Source organism: Zingiber officinale, chromosome 5B (assembly GCF_018446385.1).
Source record: "Zingiber officinale cultivar Zhangliang chromosome 5B, Zo_v1.1, whole genome shotgun sequence".
Classification (NCBI taxonomy): domain Eukaryota; kingdom Viridiplantae; phylum Streptophyta; class Magnoliopsida; order Zingiberales; family Zingiberaceae; genus Zingiber; species Zingiber officinale.
Genome location: NC_055995.1, coordinates 5,543,192 through 5,557,963, shown reverse-complemented (window position 1 = coordinate 5,557,963; position 14,772 = coordinate 5,543,192). Strand labels below are relative to the sequence as shown.

Genomic DNA, 14,772 nt, shown 5'->3' with positions numbered 1-14,772 from the left:
TGAAGCAGGGACTGGGTTGACCGCTTCAGAGGGGGCGTCAACTGGCTCGGTCACCGGTTCCACAAGTGTGAGATCTGTTCGGCGCCGTTTGCGTGTTATCAAGGGGGAGTCGCCGGCCGACTGCCCCACGTCTTCAGAGGTAGGCTGACCGGCGGACGAGATTGCATCACCGATCGCTCCGGTTGCAGGGATCCGACCGATAGACTCTCGGGCCTCTGTTGGAGCTTCTTCGCTCTTGCCCTCACGCGAGCCGACCGGCGCAATCCCCAGATCGGCCATCTCCTTAACGGTTGCTGCTTCTATTTCGGCGGCCTTCAATTTCATCCGCTCGATGGCCTTGGCGCGCTACATGATGTTAGCTGCATAAAAGAAGAATAAATCAATTAGACCAAAAGGAGCGGGGACAGGGAAAGCGCTTACCCAGGCTGCTCGGGAGCTTCGTTCAGATCGGGCTCAATCTGAATATATACAACACCCCCTCGTGAAGTAGCTTATTGATATTGAACCTCTGGCCGGCTAATAGATTGGCTGCATGAAGATAATCCGGCTGGCTCTTGTATTTACCGAGGTCCGACGGGCTCGGCACAGTAGTCTGCCATTTAGTGCGGAAAGGTGGTCGTTCGGGAAAGCGAAGGTAGAAATAATTTTCCTTCCAATGCTTGTTCGACGTCGGCATCTTGTCGAAAAAGACAAGACCAATCCGTGATTGGAAGATAAAAGTACCCCATTCGGACTGTTTGGGATAGTAAAAATAATGAAAAATTTTGGGGACTAAGGGAATGTCGTGCAGCTTGAAAAGGACCACTACGCCGCACAGCAACCTAAAGGAGTTGGGGACAAGTTGGCCAAGCGGGAGGCGGAAATAATTACATACCTCATGGATAAAAGGATGTAGGGGGAAGCACAGACCGGCCACAAATTGGTCGCGAAAGAAACAAACAGTGTCGGTCGGCGGATTGCGAGTCCGATCAGAAGAGGTGGCCAAAACTAATCTATGGTCAGGAGGAAGGTCGAATTTGCGAAGGAAGCGTCCCGCATCATCCTCGTTAAACCGGCTTACCATGATCATATACCATAGGCCAGGAGAAGGGTCAGAAGGTTGCGAGGTGCTAGCCATCGCCGGGACAATACCGAGGAAGAAAGGACTGAGGGAAGAACGAAAGGGTTGACGGAGGGGGTCGAAACTGTATTGAACGGGCGCAAAGGCCACCGGGATGGAGAACACAGAGGAAGGTAAAGATAGGAGAGGGCTTACTGGGTGGTGAAGCGTGAAGAAGAGGGGGGCCGAAAGTTTGTCAGGGCGCCGAGGCAAGCGAACGTCGGGAAACTAAACGAGAGGAATCACCAAAAGCGCGAAGGCAAGAGCGATAGAAGGAAAATCAGCATCGGCGCTTCATAAACCCGGGGCTCGGTCCACCGCAGTCGTCCGATCCAGGTCATCGAAAGGAACGTTGGCATTGGACCGTCAGATTTGAACCGACGTATGTCCCATCGAAGCTGACACCCACGCCGTACGATGACGGCGGACATGCCAAGTGGCGATCAATGATTGGACAACATTTAATGAACATTATTACTCGCGCGTGGGCAACTTAATGAGGATTGCCACGGACTCCGAGGAGACCCGACGACCCGACCGCCCTTAAAGCGGTAGCGCGACAAGCGGCAAATAGAAATCAAAACTACCGAAGGCATAGCCATCAACTCACCGGTCGGCCGAATGGGCCTCCCTAGAGCCGAGCGGAGATACACTTTCAGGAGCGGCAGAGTGGATGTCGCTCGACCCAACTCATAGTCCAATCAGTCGGACTTAGAGCCTCCTTCGACTAGACTTAAGGGGGAGGCATGTGATCCGGTGATAAGGACGGGGGACCCTCGTTGGTTGGAGGCCAACGACACGTGGAGGTCAATGGTCAAGAGGGTCAACCCCAAGGTCGTGCCGAGCGGACAGAGGTCGTGCCAAGCGGAGTGACGGGGGCGACCAAGCATCTGGACGACCGGACATCTGGCCAAGGGTCTCCCGGACCGGACGAAAGATAGCCCGACCAGGAGTCGGGTTTCCGATGCTCAGGTAAAAAGGTCTATGGGCTGAGCGGACAGGCCGCTCGGCTGAGATGTAGGACAATAAGGCGCAATCCTAGCCGAGCACGTGAACAGGGCTTCCCGGAAGCCATGAGCGCCGAGCGGCTGGTCCACTCAGCTCGGGAACAGATAAGAACGCTAGAAGACAAAAAGGACAACTGGTAGCTTCGTCCTCGAGACACCTGCCGCCGACAAATAGCATGATCGACGGCCGGAGCGGACAGAATATCATACGGTGGAAGCTTCCACCGTCACATCCGAGATATGCTCGGACGATTGCGGAATGACGTCAGACATGCTTTTCTGACACAACCCTACTGAGGTATGTTTGGGGAAGCGTGCACGCATCGAGAAGCGTGCCCGCGCCTCCCCGGGTCCTATATAAGGACCCCCAGACTTCGACGAAAGTATGCAATCTTGATCACTGTAGTCACAGTAACGTTACTCTGCTTCTTCGTTGCCTGATTTTAGCGTCGGAGGGTCGTCGCCGGGAACCCCTCCCGGCTCGGCTTCTTTGCAGGTTCGCCGGAGGTCCACCTCGACACCAGAAAATAGTGGAGAGCAACATGTCCCCAGTGTCTGTCGACTTAGAGCTCGGACAGGATCACTAGTGTTTTATGGAACAGACGTTCTACTTTGCCTAAAGGGAAAAATGGGGAAAAACCCTAGAGACCTCCTTGCGGCCACGTGTACTTCCCATTTACCTCCGTCATTCGTCAATGTAAAATTGATATGATATAATTTGAGACAGATCTCAACTACCGAACGATCCTTCTCTCTCCCGTCTTCACGAATCTTATAGCACGTTAACGAGTCATACCTTCCGATTCCCAAATACGATGCCCTAATTTGAACCGGTCAAATTCCGGATCGCCCGCCCAAATCTCAGCACGCTTCACCCAGAGCAAGATACATCGAGCGATCGATCGGGGATCAAAGTGTAGCGCCCGCCGCTCCAGCTTCCATCAAGTCCGACAGCTCTAAGACGACGCGGCGACGGCCGGTATGGAAGCTTAGACACTCTCCATCTCGCACTCGCATCTCTTTATGTTGCGAGTCCAGTTTATTATTTTCTTATCTTCTGCTGTTAATTTAAGCGCGGGTAAGTTTGTTTGGTTCTAAAAGCCGGATCTTTTCAAGATCTGCGTCAACAGTGCAATTCTGAAGCTACTTATCTTGCTGTTCTCTAGATCTTCCTATTTCTGCTTTGTCTTTCCTTTATAGTTCTTTTGATATAATTTTTTTAGTTCCTTCCGCTGAGCATTTTTCCTGATCTGTTTTGGTGAAATGAGAAAAGGCGGCATTTTAGCTAACCCTAACACCTACATGCGTTGAAGCACCTGTAATTAGTATTTATCAGCTAAGTAGCCAACACTAGGGCATTAGAGTTCCTCCCTAGCTCCACTCCTTCCTTTCGTTGATGCTTATGGCAACTCAGGCAACGGGTTATTTCTTTCAGGTATAAATTAATGATCAAATATTTCGCAGCTGTACTAGACTTTTGAACTCTTTGTCATTTTCTCACGTCAAGGTTGAGAAAAGTTTTATCATTTTGATAAGAAAGTAGTAAAAGAATTAATTTCCTCAAAATTCAAAGATTAGGATTTTCTCCCAGTTCGAATGGGAATGGAAGTAAAGGAATTGCAACCAGATATTTTTTATCATGGTTAAGCTAATTTCATCCTTCTATAAACAGCGGAATGGATTTTTTTTTTTTTTTTTGGGGGGTGGGGGGTGAAAAAAATCTATTCTAATTATTTTCAATCTGTGTAAGCAACTGAGAGAATTTGATTGTGTAATTTTGGAGGGCATCTACTCTGATTCTTGTGCTTTGTTTATTATCTGGTTAATTTCTTCGGTCTTCTACTGAATTTTTTCTTGCAGTTTGTTTAACTACTCTTTTCTCATTTTTTAAATGTGCATTTCAATTGGTCTACAACCTTTTTATGGGTGCTAAGCTGATTAGCAACCATTCTATATTCTGATTTATTAGTCTCAGGATTGTGAGTTGTTTTACTCTTGATCTGATTGATAAATTTCAGAAAATGTTTCTTTAAATATCTTTGTGATGTTTTTTGTTCTCTCTATTGGATTCTTGTTGTGATAAGAAAATGTTTCTTTAAGTATCTTTGTGATGTTTCAGTGAGTTAGCAGCATAGTTGTCCTAGAAATGGAAGAAGTGTGTAGAGAGATGAATGATTTGAGGTCTGAAATGAAGACTCTTAAAGAAGATTACCAGGAAAAGCTTGAACTGTATGGGAGTTTGAGGCAAGCTCATGAAGTGCAATCTGCTCGACTTCAAGAAGCAATGCTGCGGATTGAGAAGCAATCTAAGGAGATCGATGAAAAGATTGAGGAACTATCCTTGTCAAAAGAATTGTACAAAGATCTTCAATCTAGATTCATGGAGAAAGAGGCTGCATTTAAGCATTCAAATCTTGTAAACGAGAATCTGAAGACCAGTATTAAGATGAAGTTGATGGATTTGGAAGCAAGGAATAGTGAGCTTGCTCTGGCTTTGGATGAAGCAAACACAAAAATGGAAGAACAAGATAGGACGATATGCTCCTATAAAACAGAGATTGATGGGCTCAAGGGTCTTGCAATTTCATCCCAAAAGAAGTGTGATGATGCAAAGCTCAGGACTCAAGCTCCTAAAGAAGTAAGGAGAGTCGAAGAAATGCTGGCTAAATTAGAGGAGGAGAAATTTGATGTTGAAAACAAGCTTAAGTGGAAGACTGAACAATTTAGCCATCTTGAAGAAGCGCATGAGAAGCTTCAAACAGAGTTTAGGGTTTCAAAGAAAGGGTGGGAGTCAGAGAGATCAACTTTAGTAAATGGTATCCAAATTTTGCAAACAAACCTGGATTCTCAAGCAGTAGTTATTGATGAATTGCATTCGAAATTGAAGATGTGCAACCAAGCATTGGCCCACGAGGAGAGCAGAAGGAAGTATCTTGAAGTTCTCATTTCTGAATCAAAATCACGATACGACAATGTGTTGTCTGACTATGAAGAAGCTAGATCTACAATAGAGTCTTTGACAGCAAAACAAGACGAGGAGATTACTTCCTTAAGGATATCTTTGACAAGTAAGACTGCGGTCATTAAGGAGATGGAATTCAGGAGAACTCAACTAGAACATGAAAATCAGGAGCTGCAGGCATCTTTGAGAGAATACCAAGATTCTCAAATAAATGAAATTGATACTACTGCACTGAAGGTTCTCAAAAAAAAATTTAAAGCTTTGGAGCATTCCCACAAGGGTTGCTCTGAGAAGCTGAAAGACAGGGAAACTGAATGGAGAGCCCAGATGGTGAAGCTAGAAAAAGATTTGGATGATTGTTTTAATCAGTTAATTTTCAAAGATAAGGAGCTGTTGAACCTGGTTTCTGAGCTAGAAGCATGTCAGACTTCCTTAATGCTACAGAAATTAGATAACGAGGAGATGTCAACAGTGCTTATGATAGTTGAATCAAAATTTTTTGAGTCTTGCTCAGCTATTGAACACCTGAAACTTGAGATGGCACAGCATAGTGTAAATGCAAGAGAAACAATTGAGGGCCTGACCTACCAATTAGAGAGAAAGAATGTTGATCTTATCCAGGCCCAGGCTGCAGTGCAGGTTGCAACTCTGGCAGAACATGATAGAATCGAATCATTTCTTATAAGGGACGATCACCTAGAGAATGTCATGAAAAAATATAGTATCCTGGAGAAAGAGCTTGCTACATGCAAAGAGATGCTTGAAGAGTCATATAATAATATTGATAGCATAAAAGAAGAGGCTTCTAAGACAGAATCTTCTATCCGAGATGACCTAAAAAGAGCCTTAGATGACTTGGGCAGAGCAAATTATGCTGTTAATGAAAAAACAACTGAGCTGAGTACGATGAAGTTTGAACTGCAGCAAAAAAATCTGGTTATCAATAGGATGGAGGAAGCCAAGTTTGATTATGAAGCTGCACTGAATACTTATAGAGGTGACATCATGGTGATTAGAAACAGATTGGATGTTGCAGTTGCTGACAAGATGACAGCAGAAAAGGAACTCAAGCAAGTGAGGGAAGATATTCTCAAATTGAAAATAGAGAAAGACCAGATGATAGAAGAGCTTCAGCAAAATGTATGTTCATTCAAAGAAGATAATCTGAGAAAAAAGTTTGAAATGTTGATTCTGTTTACACAACAAGTTGAGAAATTATCTGAAAAAGAGAATCTTTTTGAACTTGCAAAGGGCATGAACATGAGACTTGGAGAAACTCAAAAGGCACTCAGTATGATAGAAGAGAAGTTCATATTGAAAAAGATGACAGATTTGATAAATCTTGAGCAAGAAAGAGTCAAGTTTCTCTGTATTGTGAAAGATTGTGAGAAGTTTATTGATAGTCTTCAGCGCCATTTTCTTTTACTTGAGGAAGATTTCTGCTGTTTTCTTGACGCTACCAGTTTCCAACTTGATGAGAAGCAAGTTCAGATCCAAAAGCTTTCAGATGATCTGGAGTTAATCATCAGATCTCTTGTACTGAAAGAGCAAGAGTGTCACTTGAAGACCCTATTGTTTGCTGAACAGGAAGAGGAAATCACTACTCTGCAGTCGAACTTGAATGCTGAAGAACTAGTGTCCTTGGAATTAAGAAATTACATAAAACAACTTAGAGATAATCTATCAATGCAAGGTCTGGAATATGAGAAGCAGTGTGCGAAATTACAGAACGAGCTGCAGCAGTCAGAGATTGAGAAAGGAAACTTGGAGGATCAATTAGGAAAACTCAAGAACAATATAGAGATCCTTCATGATGCAAATGGAAAGCTCTCCTTAGAAAAGAATGAGTTGGTCCAAGAAATGTCAGAGGTCAGTGACATGTTAGTCATGATCTCTCATGCTGATGAAAGATTGACGAGGAACTGGGAGAGCATCATGCTGAAAGCTACATACGATAATACTGTCAAAGAATCTGATAGGAAGCATCTGCTCAACTCCGGCTTAATGGAAGACAATATTCATATTGCTCTTGTAAAGAAAAATGAGTCGCGAGAGCCAGGCAAACGATCACCTCTAAAGGAGCAGAACCACTAGTTCTCCAAAGAATCAAAAGGGGTATTCACAAAAACAACAGGAAGGAGCAAAAACAAAGTGAGAACTACACTAGACATGCTCCATACCACGGGCAGTTTACTAATCTCGATCAAGTGTGTCAAATTTCCTGCATGTTCTTTTGCGTGAGCATATGAAAATTAGTGAATTAGATTGAAATTCCTTTCGAGCATGTATATCAGTGGCCTAATGGATGAAGCCTCCACTCTTTTGGTGCAGCTGGATGCTCACTATGACTCTGTTTGTTATTACTTTTGTCTTTCTTTGGCTAATTAGAGAAACCATCTTTCAGTATAAGATTATGTATAAGTACAATAGATACTTCATTATGCTGCATGGCCCCCTTCCGTGCCTCTGCTGTACGATTGAGAGGGCCGATGTGGCAGTAGGTGTGGGCCCCCATTATTGTGTCCCTCCCTCAGAGCATCTACAACGTTATTAACGCGTGATGCGTTAATAGCAATATAATATCATATATGTATAATTTTTTCAATCTGTACGTCTTTAACAGTGTTCAATTCATTTAACGTGTTAAATGTTACCGTGCATCTATAGTACATCCATGTAGATATTAACGTTGAGATATTAACAACGATATGGATGCTCTCAGTTTCATAGCGGAAGCATGAAAAGAGAGCGTGGAATATAATGCTGCTGTACTTCATGAATCATAGTCATAATTAAATTTTATTTTTGAACTATTTTTATGAATTATTTTTTCACATTAAATTTAATTTGAATTTAATTTTGTATAATAGTTGGAACTTTTTGGGGGATAAAATATAATTAAAAATACCTTTTAAGAATATTTTTCTTATATATAAATACTTTTAAAAAATAGATCTCATCCAATCTGGTTGATCTGATATGATTAAAATTAAATTTTTTAATCCCTCATTGATATGTTGCATATACGATTGTGTTGATTTTTATAAATCAACATCAAGATGGAACTTATTTTTAAAGATTGGCACTAAGGGTTGGTGCTAATCTTTTGTTGGTACTAACAGAAGATTAGTACTATTATTGATATTGATCTTTAAAAATTAATATCAACGGAAGATTAGCATGAATAATTAGTATTTGTTTGTATAAATTAATATCATATTGGTATAAATTAGTACTAATATGGTATTAATGTGCTCATTTTTAAAAATTAACTCTACTTTATACTTAGGTGAAAGGCTCAGGGAGAAAAGAGAAAGAGAAGAGAATGCAGAGGAGAGAAAAGAGTTAATGGATTAAAAAAATTAAGTTTTATAACGTCAGGACTCAGAGTCATGGTCTGGTCCAAGTTAACGCCGTCTTAATTTCTTAACTAAACTTCTTGATCTCCGTAAAGTTACTTGGTTGTTCCCGTCATCGGGCGACGCGGAACGTTCTCATTTCCGAGAACCAAGCCGTTAAAAAACCCTAACCCTCGCCGAGCCCTCTGCCCGCAAGACAATGGCGGCCATGATCCTCCACCGCTCCCGCGGGCTCCTCCCCAAGTCCCTGCCCCAGGTTACCGCCCCCGTCGTCCGCGTCATCTCCACCTTCCCCTCCCTCTTCCAGGTGCCCCAGCCGCAGGAGGCACCGACTTCCGACGCCGCCGCCCCCCTGCCCCCCAATCCCTCCACCGGGAGCCCCTTCTACCATGAGAATTGGCGCGGCCCAAATACCAGCGTCGGAATCGGACCCCTCCTCGGAGGTCAGGCACTCGTCCCAGTGGGATCCGTCGCCTCCGCCCGGGCGATGGCTTACTCCCAGATTGTCGACCTCTCCAGCCTGATGGATGTGTTCGCTGACTACATGACATCGCAGCGCTGGTCCGAGCTCAAGCAGATGTTTGAGTTATGGATCCGCTCGCTGGATGCTAGTGGGAAGCCCAATAAGCCCGACGTCCATCTCTTCAATCACTATATCAGGGCTAATCTGATGATGGGGGCGTCAGCAGGTGAGCTCTTGGATTTGGTTGCTCAAATGCAGGATTACCAAATTGCACCAAACACTGCGTCGTATAATTTGGTCCTCAAGGCTATGTTTCAAGCGCGGGAGGAAGAGGCTGCACAGAAGTTGGCGGACCGGTAAGGAGATGGCATTCTTTTTGTCTCTTTGAAAAATATGCATTGAGCTTCGTTGCATTACCAACCATTTTATCGGCAGTTCATGATGCTTTGTGAACTGTGGCAATTAATGTTAGTAGGTTTCCAAGGAAGCTTTTAACTCTTTCAATACTAATTTTTATGAACATCAAGGACTGAACACCACAGGCGATGCTAACTAGCCTCATTGGAATGGAGGAGTAAAATGCTAAATCTCCTTGATTTGTTAGAGAAGAGAAACAATGTCTTCTTAGAAGATGGAGAGAGGACACCTATAACAAGGAAGGAGGGGGAACTCAATGGGTGTGTTTGCCTTAGTCCGATGCCACCGATCAATCTAGCACACATTGAAATGGAGGAGAGTCAAAGACTACATATTTCACATTTTATTCATTTTTGTGAATTGAAGTAGCCCAACGATATATTTTGTTTGAGTACGAGAGTCAAAGACACTCAACAGAATGTGGAAGTAGTTTGATGCCAAGGAAGTAGTATGCATGACCAAGATCCCAAACAAATGCATTCTTGTTGTAATGAGTGAATTATATTCTTGACTCCTTTGTGTGTCTTTGGATGTTATCAAGATATCATCTACATAAATGTGAATGCATATCACGGTTGAAGCATACCTATATGAAATAGGTATCTGTCTTGGATCCTTGCACAATCAGACACACTCCTAGAGCTCTTCTATATCAGAATGTAGGTATGACTCAAACTCCTCTTTTCTTTCCTTTTCCCTCTTCCCCACTGTTCTTGCATTTCTGCATCAAATAGCCATAAGTTACAAATTGTTTGCTGTGAATCTGGAATATACTGCATATTAGTTGTGGAATTCAGAGTTCTAAAGAAATCTGCCACAGTCTCCTTTCTAACCTTCCTTCCTGAAGGCCATATTAAACATTTGGATTCTCAATGCCACAATGGATTGAGCAGATCATTCATGATCTAAGGCAAACAATTATATCTTTACACCATTTCTTCGCAGGATAAGGTTCAGAATTTGATGTTGTTAGGTTTACTTTTAGGCTCACTAACTTTGTTTTACTTCTATTACAATGATATTTATTGTTGTGTTCATGATTTATTGCACACCTTGACATGTGGGGATTATGCTTGGAATATTATAAGCGTTATTCACATTTTCTAGCCTAGGTGTTGTGGAACCTGAGCTACAATGTTGCTTTTGATGAACCAACTAGCGTTTGATGAGATGAAATTACATGATGAGTTACTATTTCTTTAATGTGAATAATTACATGACCAAGATGGAAAGAATTGTCTACACAATAAAAATAACTAGTTTCTGAGTTGATTCCCTCAATGAAAATGCTACATGCATATATCATGTGTACTGATATTAACTGTGGAATTTTAGGAGAAACTTGAACCATTTTCTTTTATACACCAGTCAATTGGATAACAGGAAAAAATATTAAAAAGTACTCTTTGTTTAACTATAAGCATAGTGATCTTTCTTGTCATGTCCTGATTGATTGTGCATTTTGAACTTTGAAGTGTCAGACTATGCTTTTGGCCTTGTTTCTGAAATACTACTCTTCTCTTCTATTAGTTTAATTTCCTATATCTATATCATTTGACTTCTTTTATACATACTTCTGAATTGTATGACATCATATCTTGTCTCACATGAAAACTGATGTGTATCCGTAGATGAGGATTGATGTTATGACTGAAGATAATATTGACAAACTGCCATGCATAGCATGAGTTCCGAGCTGGATAGTTAAAATTAGTAATAATATGGCTTATAAGATTGTACAAAATTCCTTTTTTTCTTCTCAGAATGGAAAGTAATTAATGCTTCTCTGAGCTTGTTTATAAAGCTTTCCTTGTATTATTACTAGTAGTTTAATGCAGTTTTGTCATTTGTTCGCTTGATTTTACCTTTTGATATGATTGTTAATTGAATGGCTTCAGGATGATACAGACAGGCATTATGCCAGATGATGAATCGTACAATTTGGTAATTGGCCTTTTGATTCTAACAAATCAGATAGATTCTGCATTGAAGTATATGGATTTAACTATAAAATCTGGTTATATGATATCATTAAGTGTCTTTATGGATTGTGTACGGAGTTGTGTTAAAGCTGGGAAGCTGGACACCCTAGCATCCATTATTGAGAGATGCAAGGTACTCAGTCAATCTTTGTGCAGTAAAAGCTATTTCTAATGTATAATACACTGTGGCATGTCTCCATTACCTGCAATGGATTTCTGTTTATTGCTACCGTTGTTATATTAATTTTGTTCTCTTTTAATTTTAGCTTTCTGTGGTTTGTTTTGATTTGGTTTTTCTGATTGGTGTTCTTTCAGACAACAGACCAAAACAAAGCCTTATGCCCAAGCTGGAATTTGTGTAACCATATTGCAGATGCAGCTTTGCAAGCAGATCATAGTAAATTGGCATATTTCGCCTTCGAGTTTCTGGCCCGATGGATTGCTCATGGTGAGAATGCTAGACCACCAGTTCTTCTTTCTGCAGAGGAAGGTTTAGCCATCTCAGCACTCACCACCGCGGGAAGAACAGTGGACTCTACACTTTTAGAAGCTGCTTGGTCAATTCTGCGACGCTCATTGCGTCGAAAGAGGGCCCCGAGTCCTGAAGCATACATTGCCAAGATATATGCACATGCATCATTGGGACAGCTGCAACGTGCTTTTTCTACTCTCAACGAATTTGAAACTGTGTATGGGAATTCTAAAGACACTGATCAGGAACTATTTTCTCCTTTTTCATCTTTATACCCTGTTGTGGTTGCTTGCTGCAAGAATGGTTTCTCTACATTGGATTCGGTATGGAAACAGAAGTGTTTATTAGTGACATTTTCTTCTTAATTATATATATGTATATCATTCAGTGGTGGCTCTGGTCCTTTTCTTTTTGTGTCAAGTGTACATTTAGGAATTTAGGAAACTGAATCTTGACATAAATACTTTTTGTAAGTTGTATCCTGTGGCCAATTATCTCAAGTTTTATGGTAGCCCTAATTGGAGGCAAGTTATAAATCAGTAGAATATTCAATTTTTTAGGGAGCAACAGCACAACCAATAATGCAATAACATATTCTTTCTATTCTCTGGATACTTTTCTTTACTAATCTGTCAAGGGGTATTGGCAGGCTATTAATGTTGGATCATTTTGGATATTTTAACTTCTCCCAAACTTGTCTCTGTATCATCTGTGGGTGTAAATGGCTATTGTGAATTTCCAATATTCTTACTCATGTGAATTATTTTTTACAGGTGTATGTTCAGCTGGAGAATTTGAGTCAAGCAGATCCCCCTTTCAAATCTGTTGCCGCTCTGAACTGTGTGATATTGGGTTGTGCAAACATATGGGATCTTGATCGAGCATACGAGACGTTCGGAGCCATCAGTGACAAGATTGGATTGACACCCAACATACATTCTTATAATGCTTTACTGTCTGCTTTTGGAAAGCTCAAAAAGGTTTCATTGGCATAGCCTGGGGTCCATTTATCAGTATCTACTTTGATAACACTGATTATCATGTTACACTTCACTTTGTGATAAATTCAACCATAATTGATGGCAGACTGATGAAGCTAGCGAAGTCTTTAAGCATTTGGTGAGCTTGGACGTGAAACCAAATGCAATGACGTACTCATTGCTTGTCGATGCTCACCTAGTCAATCGGGATCCGAAAGCTGCTCTCACAGTCATCGACGAGATGGTATAGTCCCATAGTGAACCCTACTGATCCATGTTCATTCCCATTTCAACCTGTTAAAGATTTGGAATTCTGTACTTCCAGATCGAGGCAGGTTTTACTCCTTCAAAGGAATCGCTAAAGAAGCTACGAAGACGCTGCTCTCGGGAATTAGATTTCAATAGTGATGAAAAGGTACAATCTCTGGCTCAAACATTCAAGTACAGACTGGGGGCAGAGACACGCAGAGAGATTCTCTATAATCTGGAATACAGCACTAACTATTTGTAGGAGGTATCTTCGCCCTTTGTAATCTCGAGACGTATTTTTGTTACTCAAGCTGTTAATGGAAGCAACTTGTTTAAACTTTTTTCTATCTTTATTTCAGGTAGATGATTTGCATCTGCAGCCTTCATACCTGAATCGCCGAATATGTAACCTGCACTTCGGTTGCATTCACCGGGCGCGAGCTTGTAAATTTCTTAGTTATAATCTATTTTCACCTGCAGGTGAAACTCTAGGATAAGTGATCGCCAGATCCCTTGTTTCCGTTGATTCGATCTGTTGCAACTTTAGTCTGTTAGCCATTTCCTAGGTCTTCCTTTTTCAAGCATATTAAATTTTCTAATAAAATTTTGATTTGCTGGATGATAACATTCAACTTTATTGTTGTTACTCCTTGATTGATGTCGTTGGATGATCGATGTTCCTCTAATTTATGTTTAGAATTATGCTTAAATTGCCCATGCCAAAGTTGGACTTGATGAGGCAGGTGGAATGAAAAATGGACAAAAGGTAGATCTTCTATCCATTTATCTATAGTTTTTTATTTTTTAATTTTTATTGGAAGGAAAATTCAAGGAGGGACTATTAGATTTGACAAATAAATAATATTCTTTTCTTTATATTTTCTTCTTCGATCAATTTATTTTCATATTATAATAAGATATTAATTTGATAATTTTAAGAGAAAATTTACATGCAATCTTCATTGTCAAACATAATTTTACATGCACTCTTCATTAGAATTTTTTTTTTTTTTTTCATTCTCTAGTCTAATATAAAAATCATTTTAAGGAATCTAGTATAAAAACCATTTCTTTTTAAGTATAAAAACTATTTTAAGTATAAAAACTTTAAAAATAAGTATAATTCTTCTTAAATTTAAATTAGAATCTAGTATATTTTTTATTAAATTGAGTACGATTTTTTTTTTCACTTCAATTGAATGAAAAATATATTAGATTTTTTTTAAATGATATTCAATTTGATGGAAAATATACTAGATTTTCTTTAAATGATGTTGAATTTAGAAGTAATTATATTAAGTAAGAAAAAAGTCGTGCTCAATTTAATAGAAAATATACTCGATTCTAGTTTAAAATGCTGAATTTAATATGAATTATACTTGTTTTTATATTATTTGTACTTCAAAAAAATGAGGGTCAATTTTAATAGAAATATACTCGATTCTTTTATAAAGTGCCGACTTTAAGAGAAATTATATTCATTTTAGTATACTTTCTATGAAATTAAGCATGATTCTTTTTTCACCTCAATTGGATGAAAAATATACTAGATTTTCTTTAAATTGTACTTAATTGGATAGAAAATATACAAGATTTTCCTTTAAATAGTGTTAAATTTAAGAGGAATTATATTAAAACATGAAAATTATGCTCAATTTAATAGAAAATATACTCGAGTGTAAAGTACTGAGTTTAAGAGAAATTATACTCATTTTTGGACCTTTTGTACCTAAAAAATTTGAGGGATAATTAGATAACAATATTTACATGAGGGAATTAAAA

At 40.1% G+C, this 14,772-nt stretch overlaps 2 protein-coding genes across 2 annotated transcripts; both read left to right on the top strand.

Annotated features, from left to right (window-relative positions):
- Positions 1 to 2,912: 2,912 nt before the first annotated feature.
- Positions 2,913 to 7,673, top strand: LOC121983999 (uncharacterized protein At4g38062-like). The gene is made up of 2 exons (XM_042536744.1): positions 2,913 to 3,085; positions 4,226 to 7,673. Exon 2 carries the CDS (start codon positions 4,253 to 4,255, stop codon positions 7,160 to 7,162), a length of 2,910 nt encoding a protein of 969 aa, XP_042392678.1. The 5' UTR covers positions 2,913 to 3,085; positions 4,226 to 4,252; the 3' UTR covers positions 7,163 to 7,673.
- Positions 7,674 to 8,527: 854 nt separating this feature from the next.
- On the top strand, positions 8,528 to 13,622 carry LOC121984011 (pentatricopeptide repeat-containing protein At1g26460, mitochondrial-like). The gene is made up of 7 exons (XM_042536762.1): positions 8,528 to 9,246; positions 11,206 to 11,422; positions 11,605 to 12,084; positions 12,535 to 12,741; positions 12,848 to 12,985; positions 13,067 to 13,255; positions 13,350 to 13,622. The coding sequence occupies exons 1-6, from the start codon at positions 8,627 to 8,629 to the stop codon at positions 13,250 to 13,252; spliced, it is 1,848 nt and encodes a 615-aa protein (XP_042392696.1). The 5' UTR covers positions 8,528 to 8,626; the 3' UTR covers positions 13,253 to 13,255; positions 13,350 to 13,622.
- Positions 13,623 to 14,772: the final 1,150 nt, after the last annotated feature.

Bases quoted from the DNA above. Each gene is read 5' to 3' on its own strand.
- LOC121984011 (XM_042536762.1), top strand. From the start codon at position 8,627: ATGGCGGCCATGATCCTCCACCGCTCCCGCGGGCTCCTCCCCAAGTCC. The intron at 11,423-11,604 runs GTACTCAGTCAA...GTGTTCTTTCAG, and splicing joins CCATTATTGAGAGATGCAAG to ACAACAGACCAAAACAAAGC. The intron at 12,085-12,534 runs GTATGGAAACAG...TATTTTTTACAG, and splicing joins GTTTCTCTACATTGGATTCG to GTGTATGTTCAGCTGGAGAA.
- LOC121983999 (XM_042536744.1), top strand. From the start codon at position 4,253: ATGGAAGAAGTGTGTAGAGAGATGAATGATTTGAGGTCTGAAATGAAG.